We start from the raw sequence: 16,784 nt of genomic DNA on the forward strand, positions 1-16,784 counted from the left end.
GGATCAATGTTTTGTAACAGTCTTGGTCGATACAATATTTTAGACCATGATAATACCAACCAAAGTTAGTGGGAGGGTATGTTTGTCATTATGTTAATATTTAAGTTTTTGATTTATATTTTACATATAATTAATTTTATTTAATTATGTTGCAAATATTTACAGGACTGGAGGGCTCAGCGACACAAAAAGAGATGAATTTACTTGAAACCAATTTCTTTTTGGTGTGAGGGAGGACGCATTCTACAAATACTGTTCATACATCAAAATAGAGAAGGTGATGGAATCTCCACTCTCAACTCTCAATTTAAGGACATCTTCTCTGAAGATCGAGGTCAAGATCAAGATCAAGATCAATCCAACCATAAAAAACCACTACTAACCTTTTAATTAGGAATTTAATACATCTCTCAAAAATATGTTTAGTATAAGAGTTAGAGACAGAGATAGAGGTTATTTTATATTTATAAATTCAAACCTTTCGTGGTGAACAAGAAAATAAAACATATAATATGAACATTTTCCAAGAAAAATAATATCTTATCTTTCAAATTTATGATATTCAAACATAGGTGAGTGTGACATTTATGATAGAGGTTATTTATGACTTCCAAGAAAAATAATATCTTATCTTTCAAATTTATAATATTCAAACATAGGTGAATGTGACATCTATCTATAAATAATATCCAATCTGTTAGTCCTCAAAGACAACACTCTCATGGCTAACCAAGAGGTTAAGCTTTTCGGCTTATGGGCTAGCCCTTACGTTCGTAGGGTCGAATGGGCTCTGAAATTTAAAGGAATCGAATACGACTACATAGAAGAAGATCTCAAAAACAAGAGTCCTCTGCTTCTCAAGTACAACCCAATCTATAAGAAGGTCCCTGTCTTCGTTCATGGTGGAAAACCAATTGTCGAATCGCTTGTCATCCTCGAATACATCGATGAAACTTGGAAAGAAAATCCAATTTTACCCAAAAATCCTTATGAAAGGGCTATGGCACGTTTTTGGGCTAATTTTGCAGATGAGAAGGTAACTATGTCTATCACTACCATTAAATTCAATTATTTAATATTTTTTTTTTTTTTGACCTTTGCTTTCAATCTAATCTATGTTTGTGACATTTATGACTTTTCTTAAATTTGCCCCATCTAATTGGTGGGTTGAGCCCAGCCCAGCCTATCTAATTAGTATATTATATCCAAGCCTGGCTTGCAAGAATTTAGGCCTATTATGGGCTGGCCAACAAATTTTTTTACATATAAATTATAAATAAAATAAACTAAATATATAAGTTATCAAATCGGAAGACCCAAATATTAGGTCCCACAGCCTGACCTAGGGCTGGCAACATATGGGTTCAGTACCGGATCAATACCACTCCAATACCGATCCAAACTTTTTTAAGTTATCAATGGGATGGAAGGGAAACCTAAATGCCTAAAACATGTTTTCTATATGTATTTATATGAATAATAAAATAATATTAAAATATATTGGGATCAGATCTTTTTCGAAGCAGATTGGGGTACATTCGAATCTGATCTGAAATCATATAAATATGAGATTTTAATTGAAATCCAATTTTTCATGTTTTTTCGGATCAAATCAATTCGGATTGATTCGGACATTAGATATATTTCGGATTATTACCAGCTCTAGCCTGACCTAAAAGCATTCAGGCCTATTATGCGCTGGCACAAACATTTTCTTATTTATGAATTATAAATATATCTGTAATATATTTTAAATAATGTTTTAACTCACAAAAATGATTTAAGAAAAATCATTTTAAACAAACTCGTAATATAATATAATATATTATATTGTCCCCTTATATCATATAGTATACTTATTTATAATTCTCCCTTTTCAAAGGCTGAGAAAAAAAAAAAAAGATTGGTTGAACTAATACTTCAGGATCCCTTTGACGCCTAAGAATGACTCATTAAAAAACACATGATCACGTTATAAGCATATATTATTAATGAGTTTTTCTAGAGTGACATTGAAATGTACATCGTGGGGGACATTTCTGTTGCAAATGTGTGTCCAAATCAAAGATGTTTTCATCGAGATATGAGCGATGAAAGAATCTATGGTTCTAACACACATCCACGTCAGAAATATTCCCCCACAATGTACATTTTAATGTTACTTCATTCTATAATTTTTACAAAATTCCAACTAATTTTGACAAAATACCCTTAAAATCTTTTGTAGTTTGTGCCATACATACGGTACACTATATTTTCAGAGGGAGAAATGCAAGAGAAGGAAGTGAAGCAAATGGAAGAGGCCTTAGAAATCCTGGAGGGAGAGCTAAAGCATAAGAAATTTTTTGGAGGGGAGACAATTGGGTTATTGGATATTGTTTTGGGTTGGGTTCCTATTTGGTTAGAAGCAGTAATAGAAGGTGGAAGCCTCAAAGTGTTTGATCCTCACAAATTTCCCTCCCTTAATGAATGGATGATGAACTTCAAAGAGTTGCCCTTAATCATAGAGAACTTACCATCCAAGGATAAGTTGAGAGCTTATTTACACGACATTCGCCGTAGACAAACTTCCACAGCTAGTATTAGTAAATGAGGTTCTACTTGTCATCTTGTCTTATTTTGATGAAGTTTGTGATAATAAGGGTATTATGTTTGAATTATCAAATGTGCTTTTAAGAGGAATCATATATTCTATTATGATGCAAATTCAGCTATTTATTACTTGGGATCATAATAATGAAGTGAGGATTCAGTAATTATTATTATTATTTGATAATTGGATATCCCTGTAGTTAGACGATCGGGTTTGTCTATGAACTTTGTCCAATCGATAGATCATGGTCTTGTCCAAGGAGTCCCAGGCCACGTGCAACACCTGCACATCACACACTTCAGGTAAGTGAGAGTGCGCCCTCTCTGGTGACCCCTGAGGGATTAATGCTCATACTGGGTATTGATTTCATGACCTATGGGCATTAAATGCTTTTCTATCAGAAATTGCCATTGAGCCAATCCCTTGGGATTTATTATTATTATTCATTAGACGGTGTGGATTTAATGTTTTGTTGACGTGGCAATACTTTCATATATCAGTTCATATGTAAAGGTGAATGAAGAAAACATCTATAAATCAAATCTAGAGATTTAGCCAGCCCTACTCTGCTCAACAAAGACTGGGTTTGGATAGTGTTATTAGTCTTATTTAATTATTAGGTTAAGCCGAAATAAGCCCATTAATGCTTAGGAGTGGGCTCAAGCTTATGAACTTGGCCAAACCTAATGTTTAAGACCGAAGGACCAAGTAGAACCTAAACCGAGGTCCTCATGTGAAATGCCACAATGTACAATTTACACCTCAGCCCCCTCTAGATTTTGAGGACTAGATTGAGCTTAAAAAAAGAATATTGCTGGAGAGTTCTAAGGCTGGAACCTTATATCGCATTTCTTGAAGTGAAAGTGTATGGGAACTATAGATGCTTTTCATTCAGATACAAGTGAAAAGGCATTTATTATTCCTATCCATTTTCACATCAAGAAGTGTGATATGAGGTTCCACTTTGAGGTCACTTTAACACGACTCTTAAAAAATTAATTGTTTCATTGACCTTCCAAATTTTAAAAAATAATTCCAATGATAGAAAAAATGTTGCTTTTTAAAATTTTTTTGGTAGTTCATAAAATTTTATTCTCAACATTTATGTGGCATCCGATTGATTGCGTTTTGGCCAACTCATATGAGGCCGGTCCAAATACTTGCTGACTAAGCTTGGCTTCGACCTATGAATATTTATTTGCGCCGACCAGGCCGGGCAATTTGGATTTGAGCAAGTATTGGATACAAAGGGAACAAAGTTAATTAAATGAAATACACCCCCATAAATAAATTATAACATCATCTGTATATTGTAAATACCTTTAAATTACAAGTTAAAAAAAAAAAAAAAATACCAACAAATCTTAAATAGAAAGGCCTTACGAGAAACCTGCGTCCAATATACACGAGAAATGCATTAAATTCCTAAAAAATTAATCGTTGTTTTTGATGATCTTGATCTTGATCTTCAGTGAAGCAAGAAAAGAACTTGAGATATGTCTTTAAACGTAGAGTAGAGAGTGGAGATTCCAACACCATCTCCATTTGAATGTGTGAACAGTAGTTGTGAAATGTCTCCTCCCTCACATTTAAATCAAAGCTCACTCCAAACAGAAATTTGGATTCAAGTAAGTTCATCTCTTTTGTACCACTAAGCCCTCCAATCATGGCATAAGTAGCATTATTGAAAGTCCTGTAATTGCAAAAAACAATGATTAAATAACATTAATTGTGCAAATTTAAAATATTAGAATTAGGGTTTAAAATGAGTCGGATTTTAGTCGAAATCCGAGTGATCCGAATCCAAAATTTAGCGGATTTGGTTTCTTAATTATATCCGAATAAAAATATGGGTTAAATACGAGTTGATATCCCTTGATCCGAGTGGGATACGGATCCATCCCTATATCTACCTATATCCAAATGATTCATTATTTTGTATGTTGTATATTTTATATTTTTATATTTTTTACTCTATCATTTATCAACAAATGAGTATTAGGTGCAATGGTCAAAACTTCTTTTCAAAAGAGGAGAGGTCTTGACTTCAAATCACATTTATGAATTGAAATTATCCGACCTGAATCCGAAAATGAATTTAATGAAAGGAAAAACAAATCAGATATGATTTCAAAAGAGGAGAGGTCTTGACTTCAAATCACATTTATGAATTGAAATTATCCGATCCGAATACGGATATGAATTTAATGAAAGGAAAAACAAATCAGATATGATTTGAGTTAGTAGGATCCGGATTTGGACCTGAATTAAAAATCAGATATGAATATGGGTAGACACATATTCGACCCGAACCCAATCTGTTTTAAGCTCTAATCAAAATTATTAGTCATTACACCTTGGTATGGGCCAAGACCAATACAAAACATTGAACCCGATAATGTTTTGCATTAATTGAAATTTTAGTTGTATTTTAAGAGAGTTTCTATTGTCACCCCAACTTTTACTTATTACACCCCAATTTCTTGAACAAATTTAATTAAGGCAGATTTACCAAAACATGCACAACTTTTCAATTATTTACCAAAACGGTACACTGTAGCAATTAAAACACACCAACCCAATATGAGTCCGTTATTTTCTGCTCGAAAATTTTCACCCGGGTGTGTACACGGCTGACGTGGTAAGGGCACAAAATCATAAATCTTTTTCTTTGGGATACACAAGGAAAACAATCAAGGTTTCAGTATCGTTGCCACGTCAGCCAAGTACAAACGGAGTGAAATTTCCGAGTTCGAAAATCATTAGCGTTCTACAAAAGTTTGGTTCAAGACAAAGCCTTGTAACACATTCAAACAACCTCTGCAATTGTTCAAAATTAGGATAGAAATATAAAAAAAAAAAAAAAAAAAACAGAGGGCTCAATTATTTTTTGTTTTTTAATTGTGGTGGTGTAGTAAGTAAAAGTTGGGTTGGGGTGCGAATAACAGCAAAGAAAAGAAAAAAAATAGAAAGTTGGTGGTAGTGTATAATACTTACGAACGATCCATGAATTTGGAAGCCACTAAGACACTTGTGATGAGCAAACGATGAATATTGAAAGAATTAAAAGGAAGCAAAGGGTTCTTCCTCATGAATCGATCTAGATATATATAAGCTATTACCAACGTTGATGGATCACAGTTGGAGTATTTGAAGATCCTATCAACATAATTAGAAATTGAGATGATGGGCCAGCTGATGTTGTGGAAGACTGTGATTTTACTTCGAGATTGGATTAATGGAAGGTTTTGATCATTCGAATCCACCAATCTTTGAATAAGAGAAGAAACGAAGGTCACCACCTTGGGCGCCACAACCCCTTGATCATGATGATCATGATGATGATGAACATTAGAGGCCATTGCAATCGATTGAAGCAGATTCGTGGAGTGTTGATTTTTAGAAATAAAATAATAAGTCTCAATCTCAGATGATGTATTTATAAGTTCTGTTCTAAGTGTATTTCGAATATAACTAGTAATCCTAATTTATTAATTAATTTCAATAATTTTCATTTTTTCCAGCTGTAAATTGTATGATAATTAGTAAGTAAAAACCGTGTTAACGATCAGTAATTATTATTCATTGGAGTCGGAGATTTATAAGAGTAAGTCTAAACTTACTAACTTGGTAAGATTTCAAATCTTACTATGGGTTGGTGAGCTCACCTAGTGGAATCAAAACTTTTTAACCATTAAATTTAAATTTAAATTTGGGGGTTTGGAAGGAGTTTAGTAGCCATCCATTTTCAAAACCTTGGGATAAGTTTTAAAATAAATTTTTTTTTTTTTTAATTTGTTTACTTTGGTATGAGTTTTCCCATAAAATATAGAAGGCTAAGTTGTTGGATTACCGATTTGTTAATCTAGTTGCGCTAAATGACCCTTAGTAAGATTTCAAATCTTACTTAGTTAGTAAGGAATATTTTTCTCTAAGAAAATGAAAGAAAAAAGCCAAATAATTCTTTAATATGACAAATGTGGTTGGATGTTAGAGTCAGTATTTATTACTTGAGTTAAAGAAATGGTTGGTTGACAATTAGATTGGTTAAGAAATGGTTGGTTGACAATTAGATTGGTTAAGTAATCTTTTTTTATTTTTGATAACGAAGGGTATCCGGGCCAGCTTTCGTGCACCAGACTAATCCCTACGCCCCACACCTAGGCTTTATCCCACTTACGTGAAACAGTACGGGCCACCAAGGTTTTTTATGGGTAGTGGGATTCGAACTTGAGACCAAAGAAGGAGCAGACTCGACTCCAAGTCGGTACCATTCAGCCACCACCTTGGTGGGTCGGTTAAGTAACTTTTGAGGGGGTTTTCGAGCATCTCCAACCACCATTCAAATTTTTTTACTCATATTTGTGTAAATTTTGTAGTAAAAGCTTCATTTAACTTCATTTCATATGAACTATCCGCCAAATTATAAAAGTTAGGCTAGCCTTATTAACCTAGTAAGATTTCAAATTTTATTGAAGATCTCGAACTCACATTATGACATCCTAAAACATGATCCAATGCCATAGAGTTATAAAAGAAAAAAATTAAAAAAAAAAGAAAAAAATTTCACCATTGAATTATAATTTTAAATTTGGGCTTATTTCTATTAAACTAGAAGGCTATGGTGTTGGATTGCTAATGTAATAATCCATTCAGGCTAGACAATCCTTAGTAAAATTTGAAATTTTATATGTTAGTAAGAAAAATATATTTCTTAAGTAAAATATGGTGGTTTGAATTTGTGCAAAACTCAAACCCTCCCTTGATTTGAGTAAAAGTTTAATCCTCCCTTAATTTGATTTGGATCAAATCTGGATCAATCATGTCCCGATTTGATAATATGTTACAATGTATATAAATTATATTGTTTTTTTGTTGAGATGCATGAAGTGTTTTTAGACTCTATATATAAAATTGGGTTTGACCCGATCCAACTGTTAATAGGTCAGATTTGAATCTTAATATTGAGTTATGATATAAAAAAAAACTAATTTGATAAGGGTCTGATCCGATTCTTATAGGATCAGTCCCAGATCCAATCCTTATTGGCAACATACCACAGAATTTAGGATCGACCACGGTCAATGATGTATAATTTATGTGATTTTGTAAGATTATGTTGTCGGTTAGGAAAATTTTTCTTTCTTAATGTTCCCTCATCCCACTTTTAATTGGTGATATTGATGATTCTAATTGTCAAGATCAACCATTCAAATCATTGAGTTCATTCTTTGATCAAATCGTCAAGATTAAACTTTAACAACATCGAGATCAAAAATTATAAATCGTTGAACATGAATCATTGAGAACAAAGGTCAATGTCAACTATTTGAATAGTCAAGATTGACGATTTGAGTTTGCTATTTTACACCGGGTAAACGGGCATTAAGAAAGAAATATTTTACTAATTGGGATTGTTAAGATACCACCCCAAAACGCTGGGTTCATTTAGAAATAAGTCCTTACAATAGGGCACCATTAAGTAATGCAAATGATTTTCCTAATGCCCCCCTCTGACAATTTTTTATTATTATTATTGGAGTTTAAACACATCGGGCTACGTACACGACTTGGTTAAGAGCCCTTGCTGTTTAAAGCTCCAACAAAAATGTGCCATGTTGACACCTTACCCTTAATTATATGAACCAGGTTCATTCTAGAACAGTATACGACAAATCCGAATTCAAACCGAATGAACCCACGAACCAAGTAACATAGGGTTAGGATATGATATATTAATTTAAAATAATGTTGAAGTGACCTCAAGATTGTAAATCACATTGTACATCTTGACGTAAAAATATATGAGAATCATTAATGTTTTTCATTGAGCTACGAGTGAAAAAGTATCTATGGTGGCAATTCGCTTTCACATCAAGATGTGCGATATGAGGTACAACCTTGAGGTCACTCCAGCACGACTCATTAATTTAATGGGTGAGCCTAACTAACCATTAAATTTAATGTTTGTCATCATAGTTACCTTCTCATCTGCAAATTTAGCCCAAAAACTTGCCATAGCCCTTTCTTAAGGATTTTTGGGTAAAATTGGATTTTGTTTCCAAGTTTAGTCGATGTATTCGAGCTTGACAAGCAATTCGACAATTAGTTTTCCACCATGAACGAAGCAGAGATCTTCTTAAGATTGGGTTGTACTTCAGAAGCAGAGGACTCTTGTTTTTGAGATCTTCTTCCATGTATTCGTATTTGTATTCGATTCCTTTAAATTTCAGAGCCCATTGGACCCTACGAACGAAAGGGCTACCCCATACGTCGAATAGCCATGAATGTGTTGTCTTTTAGGACTACTGATTGGATATTATTTATAGATAGATGTCTCATTCAAATATGTTTGAACATAATAAATTTTAAAGACAAGATATTAGATTTCTGTGGAAAATGTAGGCAAGAAAATACTCATAATATTATATGTATTTTTTCTTGTTCATCATGAAAATTTTGAATTTATAAATTAATTGAGATTCCAACACCATCTCTGTTTAGATTTATGATCCACCAAGACTTGTGATGAGCAAACGATGTATATTGAAAGAATTAATAGGAAGCGAAGGGTTCTTCCGCATGAATCGATCTAGATATATATAAGCCATTATGGATGAAGCTTGATGTGTCACAATTGGAGTACTTGAAGATCCAATCAAGATAATAGGAAATTGAGATGGTGGGCCAGGTGATGGGGTTGGAAGGTTGAGATCATTCGAATCGACCAATCTTTGAATAAGAGAGGAGATGAAAGTGACCCCTTTGGGCGCTAGAACCACTTGAGGATGATGATGAACATTAGATCCCATTGCCATTGGTTGATGCAGATTCAGGGAGTGTTGATTTTATGAAATAATTTAATAAAATTCAACAGTGAAAAATAACATTTTTTTTTTTTCAAAGTTCTTAAAATTTGTTCCTCTACAATTACGATGTTTATCAGATTATGTTCATGGATGCCACAAGTCGTGAAACTTTCCTTACTAAAGTAGTAAGGAAGGCCTTTTTTTTTTTTTTTTTTCCATATTAGATACCCCTGTGTTTTAATACTTATCTTTATGACTAAGTAAATTATCTAAATACCCTTATCTTCAACTTCTTTCTTGAAACCCCTTAATTCAATTTTCTTTTAAATACCCTTATCTTCAACTTATCATTTAGGTTTTCAACCTTAAGATTCTATCTTCTTCTTCAACTTGTAAATCTTAAGAATATGATAAAAAAATTTAAGAAATAAGTTGGACGTATTTTTTTAAGAAAAATCGTTTAGACACAAAAATAATAATTGAAGGGTTTTGTTAACATGGAGCCTAAGGGCACACGTTAAGCTGCATTAATCATACTTTGGAAATTGAATGTACAATAAAAAATGCCCTCAGAAAATTAAATTTTATCAAAAATACCCTCACATGATTATTTCCAAGGTGCATTTAATGCAGCTTAACATGTGCCCTTAGGGCACATGTTAACAAAGCCCACAATTAAATCATACAATCTTAGTCATGGATGTTGGTAGGAAAGAATGATAGGAAGATACATGCTTTAGCAAAATATATGACTTAAATTAGTGTTGAATTACGAAATAGGACTCATACCCCATTATCAGGAGGGGATTTAATGATTGAGAAATTCAAGACCTTCAAAACTTGATATCTCAACTCAATCAAGTTCATTGGGTGGCCACGAAAGAAGATAGAAGAGAGTGGGATCATACTAAGGGATGTAACTTCACGGTTAGTTCATTTGTCTCGAGCATGTCCTTATTTATCGATCTTCTATTGAATTTTCCTTTTAAAATCATATGAGGTTTGAAGGTCCCCTCAAAAGTGCATTTCTTCATTCGGCAAGTAATATGTAATAAACTTTATACTCTTGATCATCTAATTAAGCAGGGATCTCTCACTCCTAATTTTTGCTATCTTTGTCATTAGAATGAAGAGTTGATTGACCATATTTTGATTCATTGTCACCTAATCCATTCCATTTGGTCTCATTTCTTCTGTTTCTTCAAAATTATTTGGGTGAATCCAAATTCGATGTTTTTCCTATTGCAAAATTGGGATTTGTCATTATTTTCAGAAAGAAAGAAAATCCTTTAGAAATTTCTTCATTTTGCTGTTACTTGGGAGATTTGGTTGAAAAAGAATAAGAGTATCTTCTAAGGTACTTCGGCCTCTTGTGAGGATGTGATTGTGAATATATTGGTGGTGTTGTTTCTTTGGTACAAGATATACCCAAAATACAAAGAAATGTTCTTTGAGGATTTTATTTTTAGATGGGATTCTATTTGTAATTTTTAGGTGCTTTTGCTTTGCTTCGTTGGCCATCTAGATGAACAGTTGTACTTCTCTTCTTTTCTCAATAAATTTTATAATTATAAAATAATAAAAAATAAAGAACATTAATTTTTACAACCAAAATTAACTCATTTCCACTCTTTTTTAACTCCCTTACTTATATGTCTTGTCACCAATCAAGGCTTTCTATTCGTACTATCCTATCCTTTTCCGAGTTGGCTCTGTCCTTAGACACGAGCAAGAATATTTAATATCAAGGGAACAAAGTTAAATGACATATACCAGTGTCATTGTTAATCAGCTCAAATGCCAGACTGTAAAGAAGAAATACCCATCTGTAAATACCACTAAATTAAATGTACAATACCCTAACAAAGATCTGAAAAGACAAGTGGGTTTGTACACAAACTCATGGCCCACACCCATAAAAATTTATTTATTTTTATTTTTTTGAGAAACTAGAATGAGAGGACGACTTGTACGAGTCTCTAATTATACTGAACGATTAATGTTGGAATGACCTTACTAGGGGGACACACAGGGACATCCTGACATGGTGGCGTGCACATGCTCGTAAATGTGTTTCTTCTAAGATACGAATAAAACGTATTTACAGGCATGCACACACCACCACATCAAGATGTCCCCATTGAGGTCACTCCAGCACGACTCATATTAGACAGCTAGTTGTTTTTGATGGGTACATTCATCTTCATTGCAGCAACATTGAAGTTTAAGAGATCTCCCTAAATTTAGAGAAGGTTTTGCTAGACTTAGTGGAGTTTCCAGCAACATCTCCATTTGGAGGTAGGAACAGTAGGTGTGGAAAGTATTGGGGGTCACATTTAAGTGGAAGCTCAAACCAAAGAGGAAGTCAACTTCAAGGAAGCTCATCTCAGTTGTGCTAATTCCTCCAACTTTAGCATAGTAAGCATTGTTGTAATACCTGTAATTAAAACAAAAAAGATGAATAAATTAAATTAATTGCTTAAATTTCTAACAAAATATTTAAAAATTATTAAATGTTAGGATAGTCTAAATTGTAATTGTAAAATTACTAAAATACCCATATGTCACATTCAGATCAATCAATGGTTGTGGTATGAGTTTGATTCAATTTGGTTGGAACTTGGAATAATTTAATTTTATAAAAAATTAAAAATATGTACTTTTTTAAATTGGCTTTATTTTTTTAATTTTTTTTAAAGGTAACAACAATAACAAAAACCACCTAGGTTCATTAGTCAAATCGGGTGGACCCGGTTGGACCATATGTTCAGTCCGGTTTTTAAAATAATTGATTCATAATGATTTATCATCATTTCACGTGGCACCCTTTTTTTTTTTTCTTTCTTGGGCGATGGTCGATTCAGAATGGTGTTGAATAATGTGCATCTTAGCAAACATTTCAGGCAATATGGGTTTTTTTTATTTTAAAACTCAATTAATTAGATGAGATGGATTTTGCTTTGTTAGATTTGTACACGAAAAATAGCTCAATTATTCTATCTTTACTTTCAGAGAAATCCCAATAAGTTCAAATAGATTTTATATTATATTAAATGAAACAATTTCAAGAAAAAAAATACATTAATCCCACCCCCCACAACCCACACACACAGAAATTATTTAGAAAAAAAAAAAAAAATCCAACAACCCAAACCCAGATAGAAGAGAGCTTCTATTGCCACACCAACTTTTGTTAACACCACCCACGAGGGTACAAATTCTACATAAGAATTGAGGTGCCATTAGCAAAAGTTGGTGTGACAGTATAATCCCTCTAAAAGAAACTCCACTAATAAAAATAGAGATAAAAAAAAGAGAGCTAGTATTACCAAACTAGCTTTTACTAATGCCACACCAATTCCAATGTCAATCTTGCTCATAGTTGGTGTGGCAATAGCAAGAAAAGAAAAAGAGAGTTACAATCTACATCTTGATCAACATAGCAACTCACATATCATCCATGAATTTGGCAGCAACCATGACACTGGTGAGAAGCAATCGATGAACATTGAACGAATTGATAGGCAACAATGGTTGCCTCTGCGAGAATCGATCGAGATACACGTAAGCTACGACAAAGCAAGATGGGCTACAATTAGCATATTTGAAGATCCTCTCAAGATAGCTAAGAATTGAGATGTTGGGTCGTGCAAGGCCTTCGAATATCGAGATCTTTTGATGATCAAATCGACGGTTGATATCGTTCGACTGTGCTACTCTATCAAGGATAGAGGAGAGGAAAGTGATGACCTTGGGTGGCATCAAATTATAGCTCTCCATTGATGCAGATACTGATTTTCTTTCTCTCTTTTTCTTTCTTCCTTAGCTTTCTTAGTTTGATGAGTAAGGGAGAATTGGGTCTCACGACCGGTATTTATGGAAGTGTGGTAGTTAATTAATGGGTAATTTACGCAAATAACCTCAGGAATTTCAGATATGACTAATATGTATGGATTTGATATGAGTACAATTGTTTTGATAACAAAATTTGGATTCCAAAAATACCCCATCTTAACATTTTTAAATTTAATATTAGTAAAGGTCATTTTGGTCAAGAATTAAGAAAATTGTTATTTACAAAATTACAAAACAATTTTTTTACGATATAATCTTCAAAATCACCCTTTAATTAATATTGTAAATTACAAATTAATCCTTCAAATTAAATGTAAATAATTCAAATATAAAATATTATAAACTTGAGCCAACAAAAAATCTGTCGATTCATGGAAAATGAACTCATACGTTCACACATAATTCCTATAATATAAGAGTCGTGATAAACTGACACTCTATATATGCATGCTCTCTGATGTGGTAGTATATAGAATCGTAGATCTTTTTCTTTGAGATATACAAGAAAAAAGATCTATGATTCTGTTCACATGCCACATCAGAGAGCGTTCAAAGAACGTCAATTTATTAATAGTCGTAATATAAATATGATTCTTTGAAATCTATTACTTTAATATAAAAAAATATAGCTCAAGAATATATTATAAACCCAAAAATAAATTTGGTATTTTTAATATGAATCAAGGGCAATATTGGAAATTAGGAATATGAGAGCCATGTCAGCATCCGACCTCTTCTCTCCCATTCCCGTAATTACGCCCACTTAATTAATTTGCCACCACATTAATTTATGTGTTTTTTTTTTCCAATAAATTATCAAAATAATTGAATAATGTGCTAAAAAGTTAAAATATAAATAATAAAAAAAGGGAATTTTACATAAAAACTTTCTCAACCAATGAAATTTTGACACATCACCATCGTACATGGAGGTCTCTTTTACTTGGTTCTTGTAGCACGTGTTCTGTTGATTGGTATGACTAGATATGATTTGATGTATCAAATTGTATAATATTATAATATAAATCACAAAAAATTATATTTTTAAAATTCATGCATACGGTCTCCCTTTATTTGTCTTTAAGTACAATAAAAACAAATTAAAGGGTTTAGGTGAGGATGGGAAGGACATGACCTAATTCAACATTAGTGGGTCCTACTTTTACAAACATAATTGATCATCAAAGTTAAATAAAAAAAAAAAATTTTCTGAATTTTACCTCATTGTATATTTCAATTATATTACACACAATCCACACTAACTCAAAATAACACTTGAACTAGTATTGAGTGTTCATGGAACCATCGATTTTTCTCGAGTGTATAACACTGGTATTTTTAATAAAAGCATCTATGATTTTTGATACAAGTCGTACTGGAGTGATTGTGCAGGACATTGCGTTACACATTGTGTTGAGGTTGAGGTGTTCATAGAACCATAAATTTTTTCACTTGTAATTCGAGGAAACTATCCATTGTTATGTGCACACCTCCACGTCATCACAAATGTGTAAGGAAGTGTTCTGCACACTCAAGTACACTCTCAATACTTCTTCGAGTGCTATTTTAAGTTACTTTAGCATAAATACCATCATGCGTCTTATAAAAATTATCATTAATTTGATTAGTATATCTTGTTTTGGTCACGTTGCACTTTGCCAATGTACCTCCACCTTAAAATTTAAATATCGAGCTATGACTTTATGGGCGAAAACCTCTTTTAACATCTCAAACGTCACATAATAGACTCGAAATAATGAAAAAAGATCACTCCAAGATATTTCAAGAATATATATTTTTAACGGAGATTCTTCAGAGGTGTTAGTATCGATCTTTGATCTATGACAATTTATAATAATTTTAGCTCTACATTAGATGGCTTGACCCTTTAGTTTACATCATTTCCTAGAGATAAAATCCACTAAATTTCAATGGCTGTGATGGAAAGAGTTTATGGGGGATGGGGGTGGGGGTGATAGTAAAGCTTTTAGTAATAAATAAAGGAGAACGAAATATTTACCTATCCTTGTAGAAGATACAAATGTCACACAACACGACATGTTCTCATAGATCCAATTCCCAAAAAAGTGCGTGGAGATGAGGGGCCATTCACATGTGTGAATGAGATATTCCGATCTTAATTAGTAATATATTACTCTGTTATTAACAGGCACATGGATTGTGGGTCCATACATACCCACTCGGATACCAATTTCTTTGAAACTTTTTTGTTTTGTTTTTTTTTTTTTCCAGATTTTGCACAATTTCTTGAGGTAATTGGTGGGAGAAAGAAGTTGTAAAAGGGTACAATTTTGAAGGCATTTTTTTTTTTTTTCGGTAAGAATAATGATTTTCTAATTAAAAAGTCTTCACTTGGTCAATACTTGGCTGACATGACAAACATGACATGATTTTCCTCGGGATACACAATTATACATCTTTTTAGGGATGTGCATTTGTGTATCTTAAGGAAAATGATATATGATTCTGTGTCCATACCACGTCAGCCAGTCGAACATTGTCAAGTGAAGACTTTCTAATTAGAAAACCAGCACTCTTTTTCTAATCTCAAACCATTTCCCTCCATCAAACGTAAAACATAGATTGATTAGAATTCAGTAGTAACTTGTAAGAGATTAGGAATTTGCCACGTGGTAGTTTGTTAAATGTGTTTTTGGCTTAGATGGAGAATAGGAGTTTTCTAACTTAGTCGTGTTATTGGTACCCACCATATATGTTATCTACCTCCACTTACATTTAAAAAAAATGAATTTACACTAATACCCTCATCGAATTACTCTACACACCCACCCTTCTTACCGAATAAAAGTTCCAACCATCTTCTCAATCCATTCTCTCCTTCTTATCCACCATCTACGTCTCTTTTCAATCTTCCTCTTCGTATTTATCTCCTTCTGAGTTTTGTGAGAAGTTGAATAAATGGAGATTAAGTTTTAAGTTTTTTTTTCAAGAATTTTATTCCTTTGACTTTTTATTATTATTATTATTATTTTTTTTTTTTTGCATTAAATCATAAAAAAATATAGAAATTTTTTTTGTTAAAATCTTCAAAATGATGATTTCGAATTGAAGAACTCAAAGTTTTTTTGACAGATTTTGTTCGAAAGGTTCAAATCCAACTTGTTCACTCCAAAGTGTTTCCGGACCGTATGCATATCTCAGTAACTTAGCGCAGCATGACCAATTCCATTAAAAACAACCAGGGAAAATGAACCATGTACCAGTTGAGAAGCTAGACATCAAGTAAGTAGCTTGATGAGGATAACTAAGCTGACATGCCAGAGTTGGCTGCTTTTAGTCGATTCGGTAAGTATCCTGCCAAACATAGCTAGGACTAGCAATGGATCGGATGAAGTTATTTCCATATCCTTATCCAACTCTATAGCCAATTATCCATATTCGATTTTTTACCAACTTATGCTAAGGATATCCATATCCAATTATTTATCAATATTTTTTTTAAAGGATATCGAAGTCAGATATATATACCTCATTGTGAAGATGAT

At 32.8% G+C, this 16,784-nt stretch overlaps 2 protein-coding genes across 2 annotated transcripts; one reads left to right on the plus strand and one right to left on the minus strand.

The window, feature by feature from the left end:
- The first annotated feature begins 672 nt into the window (after positions 1-672).
- Positions 673-2,746, plus strand: LOC147389306 (putative glutathione S-transferase). Its single transcript, XM_086419963.1, has 2 exons — positions 673-1,036; positions 2,228-2,746. Exons 1-2 carry the CDS (start codon positions 722-724, stop codon positions 2,591-2,593), a joined length of 681 nt encoding a protein of 226 aa, XP_086276089.1. The 5' UTR covers positions 673-721; the 3' UTR covers positions 2,594-2,746.
- Positions 2,747-11,208: 8,462 nt separating this feature from the next.
- LOC147389307 (cyclin-U4-1-like) lies at positions 11,209-13,241 on the minus strand. Its single transcript, XM_086419866.1, has 2 exons — positions 12,854-13,241; positions 11,209-11,839 (listed from the first exon to the last, which is right to left on the minus strand). Exons 1-2 carry the CDS (start codon positions 13,180-13,182, stop codon positions 11,569-11,571), a joined length of 600 nt encoding a protein of 199 aa, XP_086275992.1. The 5' UTR covers positions 13,183-13,241; the 3' UTR covers positions 11,209-11,568.
- Between the last annotated feature and the right edge of the window lie 3,543 nt (positions 13,242-16,784).

Source organism: Akebia trifoliata, chromosome 12 (assembly GCF_017979445.1).
Source record: "Akebia trifoliata isolate Shusen 1 chromosome 12, ASM1797944v1, whole genome shotgun sequence".
Classification (NCBI taxonomy): Eukaryota; Viridiplantae; Streptophyta; class Magnoliopsida; order Ranunculales; family Lardizabalaceae; genus Akebia; species Akebia trifoliata.